General features: G+C 54.1%; 6 protein-coding genes across 6 annotated transcripts; 2 read left to right on the forward strand and 4 right to left on the reverse strand.

Annotated features, from left to right (window-relative positions):
* Positions 1-2,279: 2,279 nt before the first annotated feature.
* On the forward strand, positions 2,280-3,652 carry CH63R_06385 (Integral membrane protein; the record flags this gene model as incomplete). Its single annotated transcript, XM_018301360.1, has 4 exons — positions 2,280-2,453; positions 2,512-2,548; positions 2,603-3,044; positions 3,121-3,652. 4 exons carry the CDS (start codon positions 2,280-2,282, stop codon positions 3,650-3,652), a joined length of 1,185 nt encoding a protein of 394 aa, XP_018159210.1.
* A 473-nt stretch (positions 3,653-4,125) lies between these two features.
* On the reverse strand, positions 4,126-9,042 carry CH63R_06386 (ABC transporter; the record flags this gene model as incomplete). Its single annotated transcript, XM_018301361.1, has 1 exon — positions 4,126-9,042. One exon carries the CDS (start codon positions 9,040-9,042, stop codon positions 4,126-4,128), a length of 4,917 nt encoding a protein of 1,638 aa, XP_018159211.1.
* A 1,460-nt stretch (positions 9,043-10,502) lies between these two features.
* CH63R_06387 (uncharacterized protein) lies at positions 10,503-11,023 on the forward strand (the record flags this gene model as incomplete). The annotated part of the gene is made up of 3 exons (XM_018301362.1): positions 10,503-10,532; positions 10,604-10,754; positions 10,890-11,023. The coding sequence occupies 3 exons, from the start codon at positions 10,503-10,505 to the stop codon at positions 11,021-11,023; spliced, it is 315 nt and encodes a 104-aa protein (XP_018159212.1).
* A 341-nt stretch (positions 11,024-11,364) lies between these two features.
* On the reverse strand, positions 11,365-11,940 carry CH63R_06388 (SET domain-containing protein; the record flags this gene model as incomplete). The annotated part of the gene is made up of 1 exon (XM_018301363.1): positions 11,365-11,940. One exon carries the CDS (start codon positions 11,938-11,940, stop codon positions 11,365-11,367), a length of 576 nt encoding a protein of 191 aa, XP_018159213.1.
* A 519-nt stretch (positions 11,941-12,459) lies between these two features.
* CH63R_06389 (Nucleoporin autopeptidase) lies at positions 12,460-18,812 on the reverse strand (the record flags this gene model as incomplete). The annotated part of the gene is made up of 5 exons (XM_018301364.1): positions 12,460-12,567; positions 12,631-14,229; positions 14,286-14,525; positions 14,648-18,603; positions 18,701-18,812. 5 exons carry the CDS (start codon positions 18,810-18,812, stop codon positions 12,460-12,462), a joined length of 6,015 nt encoding a protein of 2,004 aa, XP_018159214.1.
* Positions 18,813-20,362: 1,550 nt separating this feature from the next.
* On the reverse strand, positions 20,363-22,231 carry CH63R_06390 (ENTH domain-containing protein; the record flags this gene model as incomplete). Its single annotated transcript, XM_018301365.1, has 4 exons — positions 20,363-21,690; positions 21,753-21,973; positions 22,029-22,098; positions 22,159-22,231. 4 exons carry the CDS (start codon positions 22,229-22,231, stop codon positions 20,363-20,365), a joined length of 1,692 nt encoding a protein of 563 aa, XP_018159215.1.
* Between the last annotated feature and the right edge of the window lie 274 nt (positions 22,232-22,505).

Below are 22,505 nucleotides of genomic sequence, written 5' to 3' on the forward strand. Positions count from 1 at the left end.
ATTGCTACCTTGGGACGTGACTGCGACAAGCCCTGCTTTTTGGAACAACCAAAGTTCACCAAAGTCCGGCTAAGGCCTTTGAGTTCTATAATACTTATTACATACTTACCCTGGAGCTTGCTTGCACACGCAGCGAGAACAATTGTTTCATATGCCCTGCCATTGTCTCGTCAGGCTGGTGACGATCCCAAGAGTGGCCGAAGGATGGAGGCAGGCGACCTTTGTCCTGCAAAGGGAACCGTGACAAGTTCTTCCTTCCCTTTTTTCGCATACGCCGGTTACATTGAAGTCCCCCTGGCATGTTGAAGTTCGTCACATGTTGCATGTTACAGATCTCGGCTTCAAGAAGCGATGATCCCCTCATGCGATTGAGACTCGAGTCAGTCAAGCTCACCCTGCCTATTCAGTCCACATCAAGAGCTACTTCGGATGAGAAAAGAGTTACAGAATGTCACACTACATCATGGATACACAGTAGATGACTTGAAATGAGTGAGTAACGCGCGCATACACACACTGTATAAAACTGCTTGCTTGCGGATTAGCCGAACCTGTAGGCTGATGCTCAAAAGAGATAGATACGAGAGAAAACCAGCCAGAAACAAAGCCCTAACAGAAAGGACATGCTCTCCGAATTGCCTTAACGCCCAAGCCGTCAATACAGGGAAACTGTACGTATGCCTAATTGCATTGGCTTCCAAATCGATCTGCTGTTCATGCACGAGTCCAGGTCCGAAAGGTCTGCGTCAACTCCTTCAATCTCAATTACCGGCTAAGAGCGATAACAGAAAGGCTTATGAAACAAGCTTCTTAACGTCAGAAAGAGTCTATCCAAGGTCCATCATATGAGGTTAGTTGCAACAACGCTAGCCACAGTCTTGGATACTGTCTCCTTGTCTTAAACTTCATGTTGCGGCGGGATATCCTTGTAAGCAAACGGGATGAAGAAGAGACAGAAGAACAGGGCGGGGATGGGGGTGGGTGGGGGGTGCAGAAAGAGGACGGATTGACAAGAGGCAACGGAAAAGGTGAACAATAAAATTGTTGGACATTCCGGTCACCGACATATGAGGTGGCAATCGGAATTATCATACAAATGTTCCCTGTCATCACATATCTCCTTGTATCGATGCATACTCTTCTGTTTTCTATCTTGGCTGCCCTTTGTGTGTTGTGTGTTGTGTGTGGTCGGAGTCGTCCTTGCTACTGCCGCTCGAGCAAGCTAAGTCGTGCAACTGGACAGGTATCCGTCCTGACATGGGCATCCCAGCCAGCCCATAGAAATGCATGCATGATGCGGAAGGAATGAAACTCAAACCTCTATCCGATGTTTGATCCTCAGTTGGTTCACCTCTTCTTTGGCCCAAAGTATTGGTGGTCTGCTAGTTCTCAAGAAAAGTCTTGCACCTTCGCTTCAATGACTTGACTGTCTTTCCGCTACTGATACTCTCCTCTTCCGGATCCCACATGGTCTCTCACGCACCCCTCTATTCGCAGCTATTGTAATTACTATCAAAGTGAGTGGGAAGGTTGAACGGATATCCGTCGCTGACCGACATGCCACTATGCCCTTACGATCCCTCTCCACGGTCCCTAAGCCACTCTTCAACAGCGACCAGTTGTAAAACGAGGAAGAATCCTGTTTCTTCCCGCGGCTTCGCGACGCTACTTGTGGGCCGTCAGGCGACTTGAGTGGGTAAAATGAGCGACGGAACGAAGGACCGCCGCCCACTTGTCTTGTTCCAAACTCGTTTCCTCATGCTCAGTAACATATTGCGCAAGACACTGTGCGCCCATTCCCTGATGAAATGCTCGGCGTTAAGAACCTCCTGACATGCAAGTGTACAATGACTCGGTGACGATGGACACTATCAACACGTTAGGATACGATGTGCCCGACTCTTTTCCACGGTTAAAAGGCAATCAAAAGACAATCGATCCTTTGCGCAAACCCTCTTTGGGAAGCTCTAGCAGTCCTCATTCCCATCCTTAAGCTCGAACCTTCCAAAAACCCCTAAATACCTTCATTGCTACTGCTGCTGTTACTTACTCACAACTAGTTGTACTATCCCTGCCGTTATCTCCCATAGGCTCGTAGACATCTCCGCCAAAGTTCATCTATTCTTCTCCACGGCTTCTTCTCTGCTTCTAAACCTTCAAACACGGACGGCGCCCGTTCGTTGGCCGGCCACTTGTTTCTTATCTGAGGATCGGTCTGGTCTGTTACTCTCATTACTTTACATCCATCTACACAACAACTTTAAGCCACCGTCGCCAAAATGGATGCAACCATCCCTCCGGAAGTGTACGGCGACGACAAGAGAACAACGGTCGTTGGGTCTGTGGTTTTCTGCATTCTTTTCACGACTGTGATGGTTGGCTTGAGAATATACACGAGAACGAAAATCATTCGTTCGTACGGCGTTGACGATTATCTGGCCGTCGCTGCCCTTGTAAGTGGCGCTGCTGCTGGCCATACGGGGAAAGACGACTAATTCCAGTACTTTATAGCTGGCCACGACGGGCTGTGGTATCGCCATAGCCCTAAGTGAGTTGATCTGGATATTATCCGCAACAAGCGGCCTGCTAACCTGCATCGCAGTGACGACACACGGCCTTGGAAGGCACATTGTCCTTCTTACTCCAGCAGACATCACGGAGTACATGAAATCATTTTACACATCGATAGTGTTTTACAACATTGCCCTCCTTTGCATCAAACTATCCTTCCTCTGCCAGTTTTACCGAGTAATGGCGGTGCCAAGAATGCGCAGGGTCTACGCCATCGCCCTGCTCATTGTGGGCGCCTGGTCGACCTCCCAACTGTTCATATCCGCACTTCAATGTATACCGGTATCCGGATTCTGGGACAAGGGGGTGAAAGCGAAGTGTATTCCGAACCAGCCTCAATGGTACATCAACGCCGCAGGCAACATCATCACCGATGTCGCCGTTTTCGCATTACCGATGCCCATATTCTGGCACCTCAGCCTGCCGCGGAAGCAAAAGATACTCCTCATAGGCATATTCAGCCTGGGATTCTTGTGAGTTTGCCGATCTTGGTTGGCCCGTCATGTGTTAGGCCTCTTATCCGATGAGCCGGTCTGTTGACACCGCCAGCACCGTCGCCATATCAATAGTGCGTATACGGTTTTTGAACATACCCGCCGACTTCACCTGGGCCAACGTCGATGCCTCCCTTTGGTCCATCGGCGAAATCTCGTCGGCCGTGACATGCGCCTGTCTGCCGACTCTTCGGCCGCTCTTGACAAAGTTGTTCCCTGGGCTCATGAGCAGGGTGAACCTCTCATCTGCTCCCAGCCACCAGACCGAGACGCGACGAGGCCTGCCAACGCGGGCGTACTCAAGCCTTCCTAAGCCGAGGAATTTAGAGAAGGGCACCGCCGACTGGGGAACATCTGGCGTGAAGTCGAGCCATCTCGGAGATGACGATGCGTCGATTGCCTCTGATCCACCATATCAGCACCACGCCAATGAGTCGGGCGAGACCATCTTCGGTTTGGCTAGCGTACGCGAGGAGACTGTCGCCCATATGAAGTCCAACTTTAGCCCCCTGAGTTCGCCGCCAATGTGGAATCTTTCAAGTTCCAGCCAGTCGTCTCAAGTCCGGAGAGAAGGGACACCATTCTAAGATGCTACCGAAAACGAGCTAGAGAAGTACGTCAATGCTTGTGCTCTCTGTGCTTCTCATCAATGGCCCCCCTCCTCGCACCCTACAGGAAAGAGCATGAGAGTAGAGGTGGAGAGCATCGCTAGCCGCGAGTAAAAACGATAACTGTGCTCATAACATCTTGGCTTGTCGTGGGGATGTCGATGTCACTCATCTGAGAGGATCCGAAGGTTAAGAAAAGACACAGCCAATAGGTAGGCGGTGTTTATGCGATTTCCCATGGGGGAACAGCGAGCGACGCAATGACGATGGGTCAACGTCAATTATATGGTTGCTTACGCATGGATATTGATTAATCATCTATTACATTCAAAGACTACTTAGTAGTGGTAGCAAGGTCGGTGTCCTACTGGGTATCTTGAAGCCATCCCAACCTATCGCCTTTTTCTACTCTTTCCATCCGTTCCTTATCATCTCCGCGTACGTTCATTCATTCATACGCCGAATCGCCACCAGGGCTTCTTGTCGGGGGCCTTATATCCCTCCTCTTGGACGTTGTGCTTCCCGACAATGGCGAGGAAGACCTGATCTAGGGTCGTCGGCGAAACGCTGAAATGGTTTATGCCCAGATTCTCCCTCTGCTCCTCCAACATCACAGCCAGCTGGCCAACCGCACTGGATGAGATATTGTCTGCTGGTGTAATATCCTGGAGCTTGTCGCCACCAAAAACCCCGAGAACGTCCTTTCCAGGTATGGAAAAGCGCATCTGGCCGTGGTATGTCTTCTCCTCTACATCGGCTCCGGGAAAAGTGGTCGTGACCCATTGGCGGAGATGTTCAGTTTCTTCGGGGGTCGTATGAGGGGCTGTCTTGCTTATCAGATGAACATAAAGGGCGTCGCCAAAACGGTGACGGAGGTCGTCCGTAGTGCCGACAGCAAGCATGCGCCGGGCAAGGATACCGGCGCGACTTGCGAGTGCGTCAGCCTCTTCCATACTGTGCGTCGTCAGCAAGAGGGATCGGCCCTTAACCGTGGCGGCCAACGTCTTCCACATGATTCGCTTGGCGGCTGCGTCCAGGCCCGAAGACGGCTCATCAAGGATGAGAACCTTTGGATTGCCCATCAAAGCAATGCCGAGACTCAGTTTGCGCTTGTTACCCCCGGAGAGAGCATGCGCCATTCGGGTCGAGAACGCCTGCAAACCGACCGCGTGAATTACGGCGTTGACGTTGTGGTCAATATCAGGAATTCCACGGACACGAGCGTAGAACTCGAGGTGCTCGCGAACCGTCATCAGATCCATCGCGTCGTGCTGGGGACACACGCCAAGATTTGCTCGGGCAGCGGGCAGATCATGGATGACGGACTTGTCCTCGATGAGAATGTCGCCGCCGTTCCGACTGGGCTTGATGTCACCGCGGATGAGAGAAATGGTAGTCGACTTGCCAGCTCCATTGGGCCCGAGAAGCGCAAACACCTGAGACCTCTGAATCCCAAAGCTCACATTGTCGACAGCCGTGTTCTTCCCGAATGTTTTGGTTAGATGCATAACCCGTAAGCCGTCGTCGCCGCTCTGTGTAGTGACTCTTGCCACCTCGTTGGCGACTTCCTCATCAGACACCTCTGCGTCCTCCGATTCTTCTTGGTAACGCCGCTGCCAAAGTCGCCGGACTGAAGATCCAACGGAGCCACTGTCAGCCCACAGTAGAACGCCAAACAAGCCGAGAGACTGCAGGAGCAGGTACAGGATGGGACCCCCATATTGTAGAATGCCACCCGGGTTTGATGCGAGCTGACGCCCATCGCAAGCCGTCGAGAAGAGGTTCAAGGCCAGGAACATGGCGCGCACAACTGAACCAATAGGCGCGACAGCCGAGATGACGAAGTGAACGACAAGGATGTTGTCGTCGATGCGCGGAACGGGCGAGAACGTTACGGTGCACATATATGCGATCAGATAGATCAGGAACATGACTGCTTGTCCGGCCGCGACCCAGGCATACGTGGACAACGCTGTCTTGCAGACGAGTGATATTACGTACGCCAGCAGGATCGCAGTCAGCCCGTAGAGCAAGAACACGACGAAGATGAAGCCAATATGATACCAGATGGACGACAGGGCGGCCCAGAGGATGGTGACAAGAGCCGTGGACGCAAGTACAATCAGGGAATCGAAAGCGAGATATGACGACCATAGAGGCAAAACACGGACACCGTTGCTGTACTGGAGCCCGCGCACCCCTTGCCGGCGCTCGAGGCTGGGGTATAGTGCGAAGAAGCCTGGGTAGCATGCAAGGGCAATGCCGCTGTAAACGATGAACTGCAGGCCGTCTCCATCCGAACTAGCAAAGGGCGTAGCGAAAGGCGCCCAGGACATCATTACTGTGACATTGCTCAGGAGCATGTTAAAGATGTTTTGGGTGAGCAGCGGGTTGATGAGACCATTGTAGTTGGCCATGTATGCGATGGTTGGTACCGTCGACTCATCGCCTAGCCAGATACCGCCTGGCAAAGTCTCTAGCCGCCGGTCGAAGATGGTGTCTTGAAAGGCCTGGAAACTATCTGCAAAGGTAGCGTTCTCTGTGAGAATCCGAGCTGCGACCTCGGAGCCAGAGTTGGCGCCGGAGCCACCGGCGGCGATGTTGAACACAGGGAGAAGGACGCTAGCGGCAGTGTTGAGATCGAATCTCGAGGTCGGGCCAAGCACAAGTTTCCAGGCGAACTCTGTGAGACTGATCCCTTCTGCCTGATCGAGCGAACGCTCTTCGGAAGGCGTACACCCGCCTTTCGCTTGATCTTGGATGAATAGGGTGACGAGACCAGCAGCTGCCACGGGCAGAGCAAATGCGGCTAGGTATGGAATCCAGTTGGTCTTCAGAATGGTGATTCGCTTCCGGAAGAGGACGATTGCCTGTGTCATAAAGCCGGTTTGCTTGCCATCAAGCAGCTGCAGCCCACCATGGGGCACAACGCCAGCGGGAAGGGCTTCGGCCGATGCGGCCGAGATCGCTCTCTTCTCATGTAGGTCCGACCCAGAGTCGGCAATGACGTCGCCTGATTCTCCACGGATTTCTTCGGCCAACTGTAGAAACACATCCTCAATGGTCGGTCCCGAAAACCGATATTCGCGAATTCCAGATGCCTCGAGAGTGCGGATTACCTGAGCGGCCAGTGTCGAAGACGGCGAAATGTAGCTAATGAGATCAAATGAAATCTTCTTCTGAACCCCATCCACATCCGGAGCGTTCTTGATTCCCGTGTCTTTGTGCACGTGTACTCTGTACCCACCACCGAGGCGGTCTTTCAGCTCGACCGAGGAGCCGTCGGCACGGAGAGTGCCCTTAGACAACACGGCGATGTGGTCGGCAAGGAGATCGGCTTCGTCCAGAAAATGCGTTGTTAGGATTATGGTTCTTCGGCCTCTTTCGGCCAGGAGGATGTCCCAGAGTTTGCGTCGAGAGAGAGGATCGATGCCACTGCTGACTTCATCAACGCAGCAAACGGCACTTCCTCCTGTGAGCATCATACCCAACTGTAACTTGCGTTTTTGGCCTCCCGACAACGTTTTTGACATGGCCTTTCTTTTCAGCTCCAAGTCAACAGACCGAATGAGGTCACAAATCTCCTGCTTAGAAGCAGCTTGTCCCGGGCTCTTGAGCCTGTTGAAAATCTCGATGTGTTGTTCAACCGTCAAGTCGTCCCACATAACGTTTTTCTGGGGCGCAATTCCGAGACCGCCAGTGCCGTCAATGGTGATGGTACCGCTCGTAAGTTTGCTTGTGCCAGCAATCGAATCTAGCGTTGTAGACTTCCCAGAGCCATTTGCGCCCAATAGACACAGGATCTGTCCTCTACGAACGTCCAAAGTCAGATTGTCGACGGCACGAACGGGATCGCGAGGGTGCGAGATGAAGGAAAAAAGACGGCGGACTCGCGAGGGGCTGTAAACTTTGGTAAAACCTTGCAAGCGCACAGCGGCGTCGTCGTTGTCTGGACGGGCCTCGCCATCCTGGGACTCGCTCGAGTTGAAGACTATTTTCCTGCCTTTGGTAGTAGTGCCATGAAGACAAGACTCAATCAAAGCTCCGACCAAAGGATAGGCAAAAATCTGGACAATCAAGAATACCCAGAGGACGATACCGGAAAGTTGCCATGGACTGTCTGGGGCAACCTTGGCCAGATTAGTTGGCAAATCCTCTCGCTCCCATCTCGCCATGTAAGTGATGAAGTAGACGTAGTTGCAAGGCGTAAACAGAAAACCAAGCACGCCTACGGTGGCAGTGCTTGGGTAGGAGATGGACTGTGCAAGAATTCCGAGGAGTATGATAGCGAGTACGGCGGCAATGCCACTGATCTGAGCCTTCTTGAAGAGCGACGACGCCAGGATGGAGAGGGACACCATGGCTATACCGCTGAGTAGATGATATATCAATACGATCCCAACGCCGGTTCGGGCGAAAACACCAGCGCGTAACACCAATGATCCGATAACCCAGCCGGGGATGTAGATGAGACTGAATGAGATGTGGTATGAGATGATACGGGCAGCCTGTGCGTGCCATGTGCGTTTGACAGGCATCATTGCATCCACCAGACGAATCATGCCGCTCTCGCGCTCAGTGGCGATAAACCCGGTGAGGTGGTATGTGACAAAAAGAACACTAGTCATGAACGCCACGCCCATCCAGTTCGTGATGGCGCTCTGATAGTTGATGCGGATCCTTACAGCACGCTCTTCCTGGGTGATGGACGTGAAGGGGTATTCGTTGACGGCCTCTGGGAGGGGGCCCTGTTCTATGGGCGATGATGCGGACGCCGACGATGAAGCAGACTGAATGGACGCGATGGCGACGTCGACGGCCCTCTGCAGCGGCAACAAATAGATCTGGGCATCATTTCGGTCGGAATCGACATCAACAACGATACTCCGCAGAGCGCCGTCACTGCGGAGGGTGTAGTTCCAGTAATCGCCTGGACCCTCCGATGGAGAGGCCTGAAATACAACGGCTCCGTAACACTGAGAGACACCGCGGAGGTTGGTAGGGCAATCGATACCAAGATCGGTAACGGATGAGCGGCGGAGGGCCGTCTTGCCGGCGCTCTCGACAGAGTTTGCCAGGACGTCGATGACGCTGTCAATGTCGCCTCCGGAAAAGCCGTTGTTCACAAAGACGACGGTCTCCCTACCGGAACCTGCAGCAGCGTCGAGGGCATCCGGGAGGGATCGAACTGTTCTCGGGTCTGAGATGCCGTAAACGGCCGGCGGCACGAATAGGTTCTTTGCAAAGCTGAAGAAGGTCGTCAGAGCCAAGGGCAGGATGAAGGCGATAAAGACAGCAGCGACAGCGTGACGAAGGATGATCTTCCAGTTCTTCACGGTAAGCGTCCACGTCTGGCGTAGAAACGCCATTGCTGGCGAAAGTCGCCCGAGACGGGTGTACGAATCTGCTTTCGTTGTCTAATTGTCGTCGCCGGCTTCGTCGAGGAAATGTGCGATCGAGTCTTTCGAGTATATATATCGCTGACAGCGCACTTGGAACTTCTACCGCCTATGACTAGAGCAGTCTGATAAGAGAGTGTGCGACAGCGTGGGGATTTCGAGGCGCCGCAAACAGGTGAGATCGGTGGCTAAATGGAACATGCGGCGTACAGCTTTTTGCAACTTCTGTTCGCGTTTCGTGTTGCTTGAAGATGCGCAGATAGTGGCGCCTGGGTGGAAAAGATGGAAGTGTGGATGCCTTTCCGGTGGTTCAGAGAGAGCGCGGAAGTAACCCCCGAAGTAGACAGGAACGATAAGTGGACATAAGAATTTCGACTGTTTCTTGATATTCGAATTCTTGAAGTTTTACACACACCCCCCAGAGATTGGAAAGTTGGAAATTCAAAAGGCAGCAGTCGCATGAGTCCTGAAGTGCGAGACGAGGGAGCAATACTGTCGGTGGTGGCAGGTGGGGGGAGGAGTTATGATGAGCCAGATAGGGATAGAGGTATCCCCCTTTTGAGTGGAAGGAAGTCTGCTGTGTAAGCAGTCTTCAAACCAAGTAAAAAAAAAAAAAAAAAAAGGAACCACACACACACACAAATATATGCACGCATCACGAGAAAAGAACAACTCGATTTTGCTACCTTTATGGACACACACAGAGAAAATGACAGATGTGGTGAGCGAAAGCAGGCAAAAGGCGTGCGTAGATAATATGGGATGAACATGCCCAAACACATGGCTTGGGGTGCCCACGGGGGGGAGGGGCCTCCCTCCGAGACAGAAAACTAACAACTACGCTCATGCATGGGACGAAAGCTGTTAGTGGCCGTCCGTGTCAGACCAGACGTCGTCTGTACTTTACCTACAGTGCTTTCCCCACCGGACTACCTACCTCAGGACAATTGCCCCGAACTCCGGACCACACTCACACCGTCTTGCCGTGCGAATACATACGTCCTTGAGCTCGCTTAATTGCGCCTCTGGGCAAGCTTGGGCAAGCCTGGGCAATCCGCAGTCGACTTGGCATTTTGCTCATGTACAGTACTGTATTCGTATGCGAGAGGCCTGGGCGGAGTTCACCTGAGAACACGGCGTAGGTCGGTGGTCGGCGGGCGCTGCTTGGTTTACAAGTCCCAGCCCAAGGGTTTCTTCACTGCCAAGCAAGTAATCATGTTCCTGTCCCGTGTATCCGCACTGCATGGTCATCTGCTTTATAGCCGAAAATATGCTGCTCCCCTCGCCTGTGTGTTATTAAGTGGTTCAGCATCAGACGGTTGCAGGCACCGTTTTGTCTCGGGCTCAGTTGTAACCCAAACGCCAGGTTCCAATGAGGCGTTGCACATATCTACATCCAAGTCCGGGCTGTGTGGAATACGAAGGACTCGATGGTGCCACCTGAAGTTGGATCCTTCAAGGTGGATGCTGCGCATTTTGTCATTTCACCTCCTGGTTCCGTTCCGCCATTCCTCACTGAGAACCAGCCCAGTGTGGAAAACACCGCGTAGCCAAGCAGCAAAACAACATCGTTGACGTCGGTCAAGACATGGGGGGCCTTGCACGCCTATCGGGGCCACCAATCACTTTGCCCGGCTTGAAGCCACGCCTCCCAACGTCGGCTAGTCGGCTAGTTGGCTCTGGTGGCTCTCACCTCGAATTATTGAGCATGTACGAATACTCTGTACTGATACTCTGTCACGTTAGTTGGTTTGTTGTCGTGTGAGACTAGACGCCTCACTCAAACGTGCCGAAGAGGTTCTCATAATACTTGCGAGATGCCGACGAACATCTCCAGACGGTTGCTGGTCTGCTGCGCCACGAAACTCTTGCCGAATGCGTCTGTACCCTCAGGTTTTGCCAATACCACATGTACCAAGATGAACGCAGGGAATGGCTAAATGGCACATGAGAAAACACACCTAAGGTGCTGGATCGCCAGAAGACATATGTAAAAAGACACAGACCCAAGGAGGTGTGTTGCCTCTGCTGTCATTGTTCTTAATAATGTCTACATTACTCTAACCAATGTGTATTCGCCACAGAGCCGTTGAAGAAGATTCATCAACAATTTGGTCTCATTTGGCTGCATTTGCCCAACTCCGTAATGAACCATTCATCCTGTATTGATTGTAGACTGATTCACTCTGTTAACAAAGACAGAGATTAACCCCTCTTCACCCTTCGCCTCTGTCGCGACCGTGGAACGAACGAACGACTTCACCAGCGAGTGTCCGTCACCCATTTCGAATCTCAACTCTGGTGGTTCTTTCGATCCCCCCAAAAGCCCTTGCCATAGCTTATCAGAATCTCCTCACCCTTCCCAATGCCTCCCTTCCCACGTCCGTTCTTCCCCTCGGGTAGTACCCAAACCGCCATGCATCGCTGCCGGAACTTCTGACACCAGACCTCGCGGAACTCGGCGTTGGGTCTATCCGCAGCCCCCCGATAGTCATTCACAAACCGCGCCTCGTTGCCGCTTTTGTCAGCGTCCACCGCGATCTCAGCCTCCCGGTCCAGCCACAGGTCGTAGTCTGACTGGGACGGCATCTCCGGATGCACGGTGCCCAGGTACGGCAAGATAAACGTTCCCGGTTTGAGATGCCGCGCCGCAAAGAGCCCGCTCTGGCCCTTGGCCGGGTGCCTGGCATCCGTGATAGGCGTGATCTTGACCAGCGGGCTCGGGAGGATCGTGGCTTGCGCTGGGATGTCGGGTAGGTCTGCTGGTTTCTGGCTGACGGCTTGCCGTTGAGCCAGGGTAAGGAGCCGAGAGTGTACCGGCGCTGAGAGGTACGGAAGCCGGGTCGGCCAGTTCTTAGGTTGGGCCATGGGGTGTCGTGCTTTTCATCCCCCAGGCGATGTGCACTGTTGCGGAGTTGAAAGACATCAGCACAGTCTTTTTGTGCCCGTGATACAGGACCTGTTGAGAACGAAGCGACGGGGTTGGTTGACCCCGCCCACGCATTGTTCATATTCAGACGCATGGTTAGGCGTCATAAGCAACGTATTCACGTCAGACCAGAAAAAAGAGACGATTTTCTTCTTCTTTTTCGTCTAGACACAATCGGACGACCGTGGTCACTACTCTCAGATACTGCGCACACTTCATGTGAAGTTTTACCATGACAAAGTTGAACAAGATAATTAATTGCTGTCCTGTGGACAATGTCATACTCGCAATACAAATGGCAGGCTGGATGGAAAACCCAGAATGCATCTACACCTACAGCATGATACATCATTGCTTCCCCCCCCCCCCCTCCCCGAGGACATGCGAAACACGATGCCCAACTCCAGAAAGCATTCTCCTTTCCTGTTCACCGCCTCACATGATCATGAAACGTGTGTTTACCTGGCTCCGGCCATGAGCCCTTCGTAGTAGGATAGGCTGAGGTGAAGAGAGTGCTTGAGGTGGGCATCCTCTGTGAGTGGAAGACCCAGAACTCGGGGTACGTCCTGCGGAAAAAAACATGTTAGCGGACTGTCAAGCATCGTGAATCTACATCAACCGCGACGTACCTCTTCTTTTCTGGACGTCTCCACCATGACCTTGGCCACGCTTGATCCCATTTCAGAGATGGCTGCCAAGCTCGTGATATTGACGTTTTCGACATTCTCACGCATTGCTGGCAGGCCTGCGACCAACTTCTCGAGCACGGGCAAGGGAACCTGCTGTCGCTGCCTGCGACAGTTCACAAGTTCCAGGAACGCTTTGTAAACCTCGCCGCCAAGAGTCCAACCTGCAATGTCGTCATCGTGGTCATCAAAGCGAGACAGTATAGCCGCCAGCTCGTCATAATTGCGGCTGATAACAGAAGACGGAGCCACCTTGTGCACGAAGACCTCGTGTGCCTCAGAATAAGAGGCTGCGCGGAGCAGGCACTGCACCTCAGCAGCAGCATCTTTCTTCACGGCCCTCATGTAAAGAGCCTGAGCCTCCCAGATCCATGCCGACGGAACCTTCAGGGTTTGCGTGAGAGTTGCAAAGTTGGGGCCGGTCTCCGGTCCCAGAAGGCCGGCGTGACGGCAGAGGTTGTCCTGCACAGCCTTGGCCCTCATTTCGGGCTGACTGAGGTGTAGCAAGACAAAGGTAGCTTCGAGCCAACTTCCTTCATTGACCAGCTGATCGGCGAAGGAGATGGTCAGGGCATCCGCTTTTTCGGTTGCACCAGGGCCGTAGGACACCTTGCTGGTAGAGACCAGGGCGCGGCTGAGTTGCCAACTCAGGCGAACGTCGAAAGGCGACAGCTGGCTATTTTCCGGCCGCAACACAGCTTCTAGGTTGGTCTCCTCGTCCGCGAAGAGCTTGAGGAGGCCCCACAACAGGTCCTCGCGCTGATCCTGATCTTGGTCTTGCCAGAGCGCCGAAATGCCTTGCTCAAGATACCATGTCTGCGGTCTCTGCTCCCTGTCTTGGGCAACGTCCTCTTGAAAAAGACGGACGGCATCTGAAAGATCGCCCTTTCGTGGGATGGAATACCACAGACGGAGGCCGAAGGCCTGTTTCCAATCCAGTCCGAATCGCTCGGAGATGACAAAAGATTCAATGCGGTCCTCGAGGGGAACACCCTTCTTTCCCTCGCAAACGCAAGAGTTGCCGCTGAGAAGTTCGTAGATTGCCCGAACGGGTTCGGCAAACTCGGATAGAAAGTTGGCTTCTTGCCATTCGTTCAGTTGTTCGCGCATGTCCTTCTTTGACTGATCATTGCTGCCAATTAAGGACACCAAGGTGGCGAGGCGGAAGTTCTTGCCGTCAAGGAGATATTTACAGGCGTCCTGAACCCGATGACCAGACAAGGCAGCAATGGCCTTTTCTTCACCTGATCTCGCGAGAGCGACGGACCTTGATGACGCAGAGTCGACAAGTGCTGCCCAAAACCGCGACAATGTTTTTCTACGGGTTTCAGCCTCGGCTGTCTCGTTGACGGCAGTAGTCGCGTCGAAGAGAATGCTCGCAAGCTCCCAGACGAGTTTCTCGTGCATACTGGCCGGGTTGCTTACGTCCTGGTCGTGGAAAAGAGACTTGAGCGATACAGGCTGCAAAGACGGCTCGGGAACACCTCCTGCGAGCTCTATCCGTGTCATCTGCATCTGGTTCTCAAGCGTTTTTGCGGAGGCCTGTTTATTGGTCAGTTAGGTGTCTCGGCGATTCCCTCCAGAAAATTACCACGTACCTCATTGGAAAATTTGGCCGATTGGATCTCGCGACCCTGGGCCTGGATGAAATTTTTGGTGATCATGAGGTTGTCGGCCGTGTTTCGCCTGCCGGCGCCCTCGAGAGAGGAGCGGGTGGAGGCAAAAATCAAAGTTCCGTCGGGTCCCCAACTGGGCCTCATGGAGTTGTAAAAGGAGCGGTCGGCTTCACCCAGATCGGATTGGTCAACAAAAGACTTGGTCTGTCGTTCATAGGGCCACTAAAATGATATTCGTCTTAGTCAAAATGGTCACATTTTAGATACAGGAAAGCCACCCAGGGCCCCGAACCCGGCCTTGTCAACCGGGTTGGGCGATCCTAGACCATGAAGTATTCACCAACCTGAACAAATCCTCTCGAAGGCGCAGGCACAGATGGCGCCTTGGCCCTTTCAAACAGCGAGTTCATCAAGTCGATGCTTGTGGCGAAGCCGCGCCCGTCAGATACGACTCGGCCTCTCTGGCCCGTTGCTTCAGCGTCCTGGACAGCCGGTTGCAGTGCTGCCTCGTTTACGCTTCGCAGGAATGCTCGATCTCTCTTCTGAGGGCTGACAGAGCGTTGAAGCATATCCATCCATTCGTCTCCTCCGGCGACCTGAAGCTTCATGGGCGTAGCCGAACCCTTCAGTGCCCGCATTCTCGCTCTAAGAATGCCACCCGGTGTTTCGCTTGCAGGGACTGCAATATCGTCCTGCGGCGGATCGATTGTTTGCTCCGCGGCGAGATGGCGTCTGAGGGGGGTCCCCACCGTATCCTCGTCCTCAGACAGGCCATATCCGTTGTCCTGGTCGTCGGTCTCCTCCGCCGACAAAATTAGCGCATTGGACGTCGAACCCGCGAAGCTATCCCCTAAAAAAGACTGGGGATGAGAAGGTCGCTGAGCATCTTGAACCTCAAAGTCCTCGTCCCGGTAGTCGAACGCCCCAGGCAAGGCGCGACGCTTGTTTCTGCGAAAATCAAATGTGTCATCTTCCCTAGGACTAGACTCGGAATCATACGAGTCTTGCTGAGAGGCATTTTCGAAAGAAACGTCTTGGCGGGGCTGTTCAACTGCAGGCTGCTCAGCTTCGTCCTCGTCCTCGTCGTAATCCAGACCATATGTTGTGAAATGCTCGACCGAGAACTTCCAAACACCCGTCTCAGTGTCATAATTCTCAAACGTCGTGTTCTCGATGCGCTTGAGGCGTTCGACGTGCTTATGGAATCGTTTGGCATCGTTGCTAGGTCGCTTATCTCTGCCACGCGGCCAAGATTGCTCCAGGGTGATGGTTGCCGGAACGTTCAAGCCCTTACCCACGGGGGGCTTCTTGGCTGCGATGGGGTAGACGGTCGCCGAACGGGTTTCCAGAATGACAATCCCTCCGAAGATTTCATCCAGGTCAATGTTCGTGAGGTCGACGGGAACTTTGAATTGCACACTGCCAACGTTGTCCCTGCCAACAGTGAAGCCTGTGACTTGCTGGCGTTGCACTCTATTCATAGAGGCAAGAACCTCCTTGGTGGGACTCATCCAGTAAGCACCAGGAGCCGCATCGAGACCTTCCTTATGAACGATAGCCTGTGACGATGCATCCTCCTCATGAACGATGGCAAGTTCCTTGCCCTTGCTTGGGTCCGATTCTCCCGAGGTTCCGGCTGATGCATTGGTCCCGCTGACATGGGCACCAGTGGGTGCTGCATCCTGTGCGGTCGCGCCACCTCTGGGAGTAGACGTGATGACACTCTCGTCGTCATCACCTTCGGGGGCATCCATCGTACTGGTGTCAAAGCTAACTCTCTTTGATAGCTTGCGGGAACCATTGGCTTGGTCGGAAGAAGGTTTATCTTTGGTAGGGGTCGAGAACAGGTCGCTGCGCATGTCCTTGTTGATGATCAGCTTCTTGACGCTGCCATTTTGACCGTAGTACCGAGGTCCTGAGCTGGATGAGAAAGCACCGGGCGCAAGAATGCTGTCCTCTGCATTGAAGCTTCTCCTTAGGTTGCTAGTTGATACGCTCTTACTCAGACTCCGGTTGAACGACGAAGATCCGAGCAAACTCCGGCTGGCACCGCCAGGAGTGCTCGCTGCGCTCGAAGGGCTACCACCTGGAGTGCCGTATGTGCTGTAAGAGAAACCGAACCCCCTCTTCTGAGGAGTCGCAAAACGAGCGGCTGACGCAGGATTCAGCTTGTACATGGGCAGAATGGAACTGCGTCTGGGCTTGGACTTGCTAGAAAGGGGTGTAGCAAGCGGGCCTGGGTTAGGCGTCTCGGACCCTTGGAGATTGGAGAACAAGGACGGCGAACCGTACGCAGACACGTCGTTGATGTTAGCCGTGAGGGATTGGGGACCAGAGTTCACACCTTGGGAGTTGCCCAGAAGCGAGCCGCCAAGGAATGAGCTCTGGGGTTGTTGTTGCTGCTGTTGTTGGTTGTTTCCAAATAAGGAACCCTGCTGCTGCGTGTTCTGCCCTCCGAACAAACCACCACCCGCAGGCTGAGATGAGCCGAAGAGACCGCCAGGCTTCGTCTGGTTTTGGCCGCCACCGAATAAGGAGGACTGCCCAGTCTGCTGCTGCTGCTGCTGTTGCTGCTGATTGTTGTTGTTGGCGCCCAACCCACCTCCGAACAAGCCGCCACCAGTGGTCGTGTTCTGGCCAGTCGTGTTTGAGCCAAAGAGACCGCCACCTGTGGTTGCTGGCTTTGCCCCGAACAACCCACCGCCGCTATTGTTGGTTGTGTTGGCGCCGCCGAACGAGTTGGAGGGAGCATTTCCACCACCAAAAAGGCCGCCTCCGGTAGTTGACGCCCCTCCGCCTCCGAAGAGACCACCGCCCGTTGCCGGCTTTTGCTGGTTGTTTCCGAAAAGCCCGCCGCCCGATTGTTGCGCTTGTGCGCCGAATCCGCCGCCTCCGCCAAACGCCGAGCCGGTGCTCTGCTGCTGAGGCTGCGACTGATTGTTTCCGAAAAGCCCACCGCCTGTAGACTGGGCAGCGTTGCCAAACAGCCCACCACCCGTGGAGCTGGCAGCAGTGTTGGTGTTGTTGGCTCCGAAACTGGTATTAGCTGTGCTTCCAAAGCCGCCGGTAGTGCTTCCTCCAGTGTTCCCGAAGCTGAAGCCAGACGGCTTGTTCTGGTTTGCGTTGTTGGTGTTTGAGCCGAATAGACCGCCGCCTGTGTTGGTGTTTGTGGCACCAAACCCACCGGTCGTGCCTGTGGTACCGAATCCGCCTCCTGTGCTTGCGCCGCCGCCGAAGAGTCCGCCGGACTGAGCAGGTTGCGAAGGGGTGGCAGTGCCACCGCCAAAGAGGCCTCCAGTAGCCGGTTTGGCAGCATTGTTCCCAAAAAGACCACCGCTGCCAGCACCAAACCCTCCGGCAGAGCCACTGCCGAAACCGCTGGTTGCTGATGTTGTGTTGGTAGTGTTGTTTCCGCCTCCAAAAAGACCGCCTCCAGTAGATGCGCCCGTTCCGAAACCCGATGACTGCTGGTTGGCCGTCGAACCGAATCCGCCACTGCCAAAGTTGGAAACACCAAAGGCTCCAGTACCACTAGCATTACCGTGACGGCGTCCTTGTGCGTAGTCAGCCAGTCTCAGTTCCTCGGACGACCACTTCTTGTACGGCTCCTGAAACAAAACGTTTTGGAATGAGTTGGACTGGTTGCCTGCTCCGGTAGTCTCCTTCTCTTGGTGTGCTTGGAAAGGAGTGAGAGCGGTACCTGGCGGATCACCAACGTTGGAACCGATGCCGGGGTTCATCGATGCGCCGAAGCCGCCACCGGTGGTGGTGTTGCTGCCGAAGCCGCCAGATGTGTTTCCACCACCAAACAATGATGTACCACCGGTAGTGTTGGTGTTGGTGGCAGAGCCAAAGGCGGGCTTGTTGGCGCCGCCAAACAGGCCTCCGCCGCTAGAGGAAGCTCCCCCGAACGGCGATGAGGTATTCGTTGTTGGATTAGAGCCAAAGCCGCCAAAGCCCGTGGATGTCGTGGTTGCGTTGTTGGTAGTGTTCGAGGCACCGAAAAGACCACCTCCGGTAGACGGCGTGGCACCAAAGGCGGGTTTCGCTGCGCCGAAGGTGGTGCCTGTATTGGATCCGAAGCCGCCTGTGGAGACAACAGTTAGTATAGCGATCCTTGAAACCCATGTCAAGCCTTGATCACGCTCCCACGGCAGCATGAGCAACCTACCCGATGACGTGCCGCCAAAAGCACTGGTTGTGGTGCTGCCACCACCACCGCCACCAAACAAGCCGCCACCAGTATTGGTGTTACTGGTGGATCCAAAGGCATTGCTTGCTGTGTTGCCAGAGCCGAAGCCTTAAGCCCACGGAAGTTAGTTGGCAGGCCATCGGGAGATGTGAGGGTATGGAACGAGATGGCCAAGTGTGTTGCGACGAAGAGAGTTTCGACTTACCAGTACTGGTGGCGGTTGTGTTGTTGTTGGCCCCGAACCCTCCAAAACCAGTTGATGGCTGGTTGTTGGTCGAGCCAAAGCCGCCGAAGCCAGTGCTACCGAAGCCAGACATGATGGGCGATGAAAAGTAGCGACGGTTTGTGATGCGGTCGAGGATGGGAAGGAAGAGGATGGAAGGCGCGACGAGGCGGAGGCCCGCGAACTCGTGGACGCTGTATGTGTCGCCGACAATCAATTACGGACAGACATGCAGCGCAATCCGATCGGAAGGAGCCGACGGTATTGATAGCCAGTAGGCGCGTCGGCTGGATCGATTGGCGACGTGACTTGGTAAGGAGTGTGTTCAGTACAGCCGGTAGTCGAGTTTTTTTTTTCCTCGATGGGTGCCGCGCAAAGGAAAGGAAAGATACGTGGAGAAAAAGTGGCTGGGGTGGAAGGGATGCACGCGCGCTGTCTAGAGACGGGGGTGCGGTGCGAAGGGGGCCAAGGCAAGGGGACAAAAACAGAGGGCGACAAGGTAGGAGGACGCGCAGGTAGCCGAGAGTTTGACAATGACGGCAAAGCAACAACTGAATTCCTCTGGCGCGTTGGAGGATTGCTGCTGCGCAAAGGTAAATGCGCGGTTTGCACGTCTGTATGCTCCGTGTGCTGATGCGAAGAAGTCGAATACCTTAAGTAGGCTGGTGGCGGCAGACAGCTCTGCTAGGTACCTACCTACCTAGTCTTTCTAGGTTGGCTGGCTGGATCTGACGCTTCGCAATGTGCAACGAGCACCGCTTACTAAGTAAAGTACCGACCAACCAAGGTCAGAAGCTGCCATCCACCTAGGTAGCTTCCGGCGAATGCTGCCTGAGGACATTTACCGTCTCTGATTCGACCAACTAGCAGAGCTCAAGGTAGGTGACCAATGAACAAGCTCGCGGAGTGCCCCAGGCAGAAGCAGGCAGAGCAGGTGAATGGAGGTAGCTTCAGCCTAGGTTTATTAGTAAGAGTACCTTATGACCTGTCCAATCATTGTCTTAGCTTGCCGCTGTAAGAACGCCGACATGGTCCCTATCAAAGTGACTCGACTGACTTGGCGCGCTTTGACTGTTAGGGAGTAGACGGCCGGCTGGAAGATCAAAGACGTTGTTCGTCGAATTTATCGCAGCTGGTGCCTGTTTCGATGTCCTGGGTTAATTCCCTGCCCGCCTACGAAGCTCCTGGGTTTCATCCCATTGACTCTGAACATCATGTCGAGCTGGACGAACTCGGAAACGGGAGGGGCCTTCGCTCGTCACCCTAAAGTCAGCTATACCGACCGTTCCAAGAACAACGTCATTACAAGCACACTCGAGCACTTGCTTCTAATAGCATGGTCAAGAGCTGTGGAAATAATAGTTGGCTCATTCTAAAGCACTATGCGCAAGCTGTATAAATGTAAAAGAGGAGCAAACCGCCAGCCAACTATGAACAGGAACAAGTTGAGTCCTCTGACGGGTATGTGTCCGCATCGCAAGCTAAATCCCCATCCTCTCACCTAAATCTGCAACAAGGGGAAAAGGAAAAAAAGAAAAAGGAACACCACCCCCATTTTTTGGTCAACCCACTGAGTGCCGCCTGCTGTAATGATGCCGATCAGATTACGGCACCGACCAGGCGCTCTTATTCGTGAAGAACAACCTAAAATTGAATGAGGTCTTGCGGCTGAGCGTTCTGCTGCTGTGGTCTCGTCACCGCAAACGGATTGTTGCTGCCATTGATGCCAGCAGGACCTGTCGCAGCAGGCATTTGCGCACCTCCATATGAAATGTTGGGCATGCCTGTGTACTGCGATCGGAGGAACGGGTTGTTCCCGGTCGCCTCCGCCGTAAGGCGCTGAGCCCCTGTGCCAGCACTGTTGACAAACGTCCCAGGAGCCGTGTGCTGCGCAGGGATACGCGTTTGCCCTGTGTTGCCGAATGTGTCCATGCCATCTCCCCCGGCAAGCAGAGCATTCAATTTGGCCTCGTGCTCTGTAAGCTCCTTCTGCGGGGTGCCAAAGGCATTTGTACCTTGGTTGGGAGTTGCCTGGAGCTGGTTGAAGCTAGGTTGATTGAAGCTAGGTTGGTTGTAGCTGGGTTGACTGAAGGTAGACAGTGTTTTTTGCTCGGGAAGAGCGCCAAGTGCTGGCATGGAAGGCTGACTCTGGGGCTGCGGCCGGCCGAACGACGATGCGAAAGGGTTGTTGGAGCCTGTCTGCATGGGCTTCATTGGGGTTCCCTGCTTCATCGATCCTGTAGACCACGGGTTGTTGCTTCCAGGCTGCGCAACGGGCTCCTGGGGGACGGGGCTCTGAACCTGTGCCTGGGCGTAGGGGTTGTAGCCGGTCGGCTGTGGTTGGAAGCCCTGCTGCTGCTGCTGCTGTTGTCCGTAGGGATCAGTCATGTTTGGTTGCATTCCAAAGCCGCCGCCACCGTAGCCGTTGGGGAACCCGGTAGCTTGCGGCTGCTGCTGGTATCCCGTGTAGGCGTTGGGCATGAAACCAGTGGGTTGAGGCTGCATCTGGTTTTGGTCGATGGGATTAGCAAAGAAGTCGACAGCACTTCCTTGCTGATAACCTTGATTGAAACCGGTATACTGGGGTTGCGTTGTCTGGACGGGAGTGTCGTCGAAGAGCAGCGAAGCGTTGTTATCCTCCATCTCTCGACGGCGTCGCTCATCCTCCTCCTTGCTCAGCTTAATGGCCTTGGCAAGATCGTCATCTTCGGTTTCGTGGGCAGCGCGGCTCGCTCTTTTCCGGCGATCCTCTTCTTCCTGCTGCTTGCTAGCCTCTATTGCGAGTCTGTACTCGGTGTCGTCCTCGTTGCTCATCCGGCGGCGGACGCGCGGCTGAGTAGGGCTGGTGTGCTGGGGTGCGTACTCTTCGAGGCCAGTGACACGAGACTTCCATGACTTGCGGTCGCTTCTCTCGGCCCGTAGCCTCTCCTCGTCCAATATAAGGGCTGTCAGTTCTTTGGCGGCAACACGCACTGATCTGCTGTTAGCAAGGCAAGTCCGGAGATAACAGGCAAAGATTCGAAATGGCGCGTACCGTTCTGGCCGACATCTCTGCCATCTTCGTCAACGTACTGGAACTCGCGCAACGTCTTGATGATGTAAATACTCTGCCTCGCCCACGTAACGACGAGCTCGGAACCCTCATGCAGACAGTAATCCAAAACCTTCAGAGCTTTCAGGACGTGCCTCCAGTTCTTTCCCTTGTCGTTCAATCGCTTGTCGAGCATGTCCATAATCTCATAGAACTCGGTCGATCTGCATTGGTACTCAGTATATGTACGGCCTAGCTCGATCGGCACGAGGAACCTACGTGTTGTACGTGAGCTGGGCGATTTCGCTCATCTGGGTTCCGGTCGGGCCCCATGGATCGTTACTGGTGGCTAGAGAAGCAACGTTTTAGCAGCGAAACTTGAGGGTGGGGAGCGAGTATGGCGACGGACCTTCTCTGACCTTGACCTGGACGCTGGAGTACCCCTTGGTCACATTCTTGACGCTTCGCATAACCTTGGACATTGTGGCGATTGTGTGTTGTCGTCAAAGGGTAACTGAGTATTGGTATCTGTGAACGGGGGAGCGATGGACTGGCACGCGATGGCCGGTTTGGCAGGAGGTTAGATGTGGTTCGGGGAAAGCGGGCTGTCGGATGTGCTGGGCAAAAGAGACGGCGGCGTAAAGGCAAAAGTATGGTAGGTAGGTAGGTAGCCAGGTGCGATTAGGCGGCGGAGCGCTTGGGCCCAACGCAGGCGAAATAATGATGCGACGTGCGAAAGCAACAAGACTCGGTCGT

Source organism: Colletotrichum higginsianum, chromosome 4 (assembly GCF_001672515.1).
Source record: "Colletotrichum higginsianum IMI 349063 chromosome 4, whole genome shotgun sequence".
Taxonomy (NCBI): Eukaryota; Fungi; Ascomycota; class Sordariomycetes; order Glomerellales; family Glomerellaceae; genus Colletotrichum; species Colletotrichum higginsianum.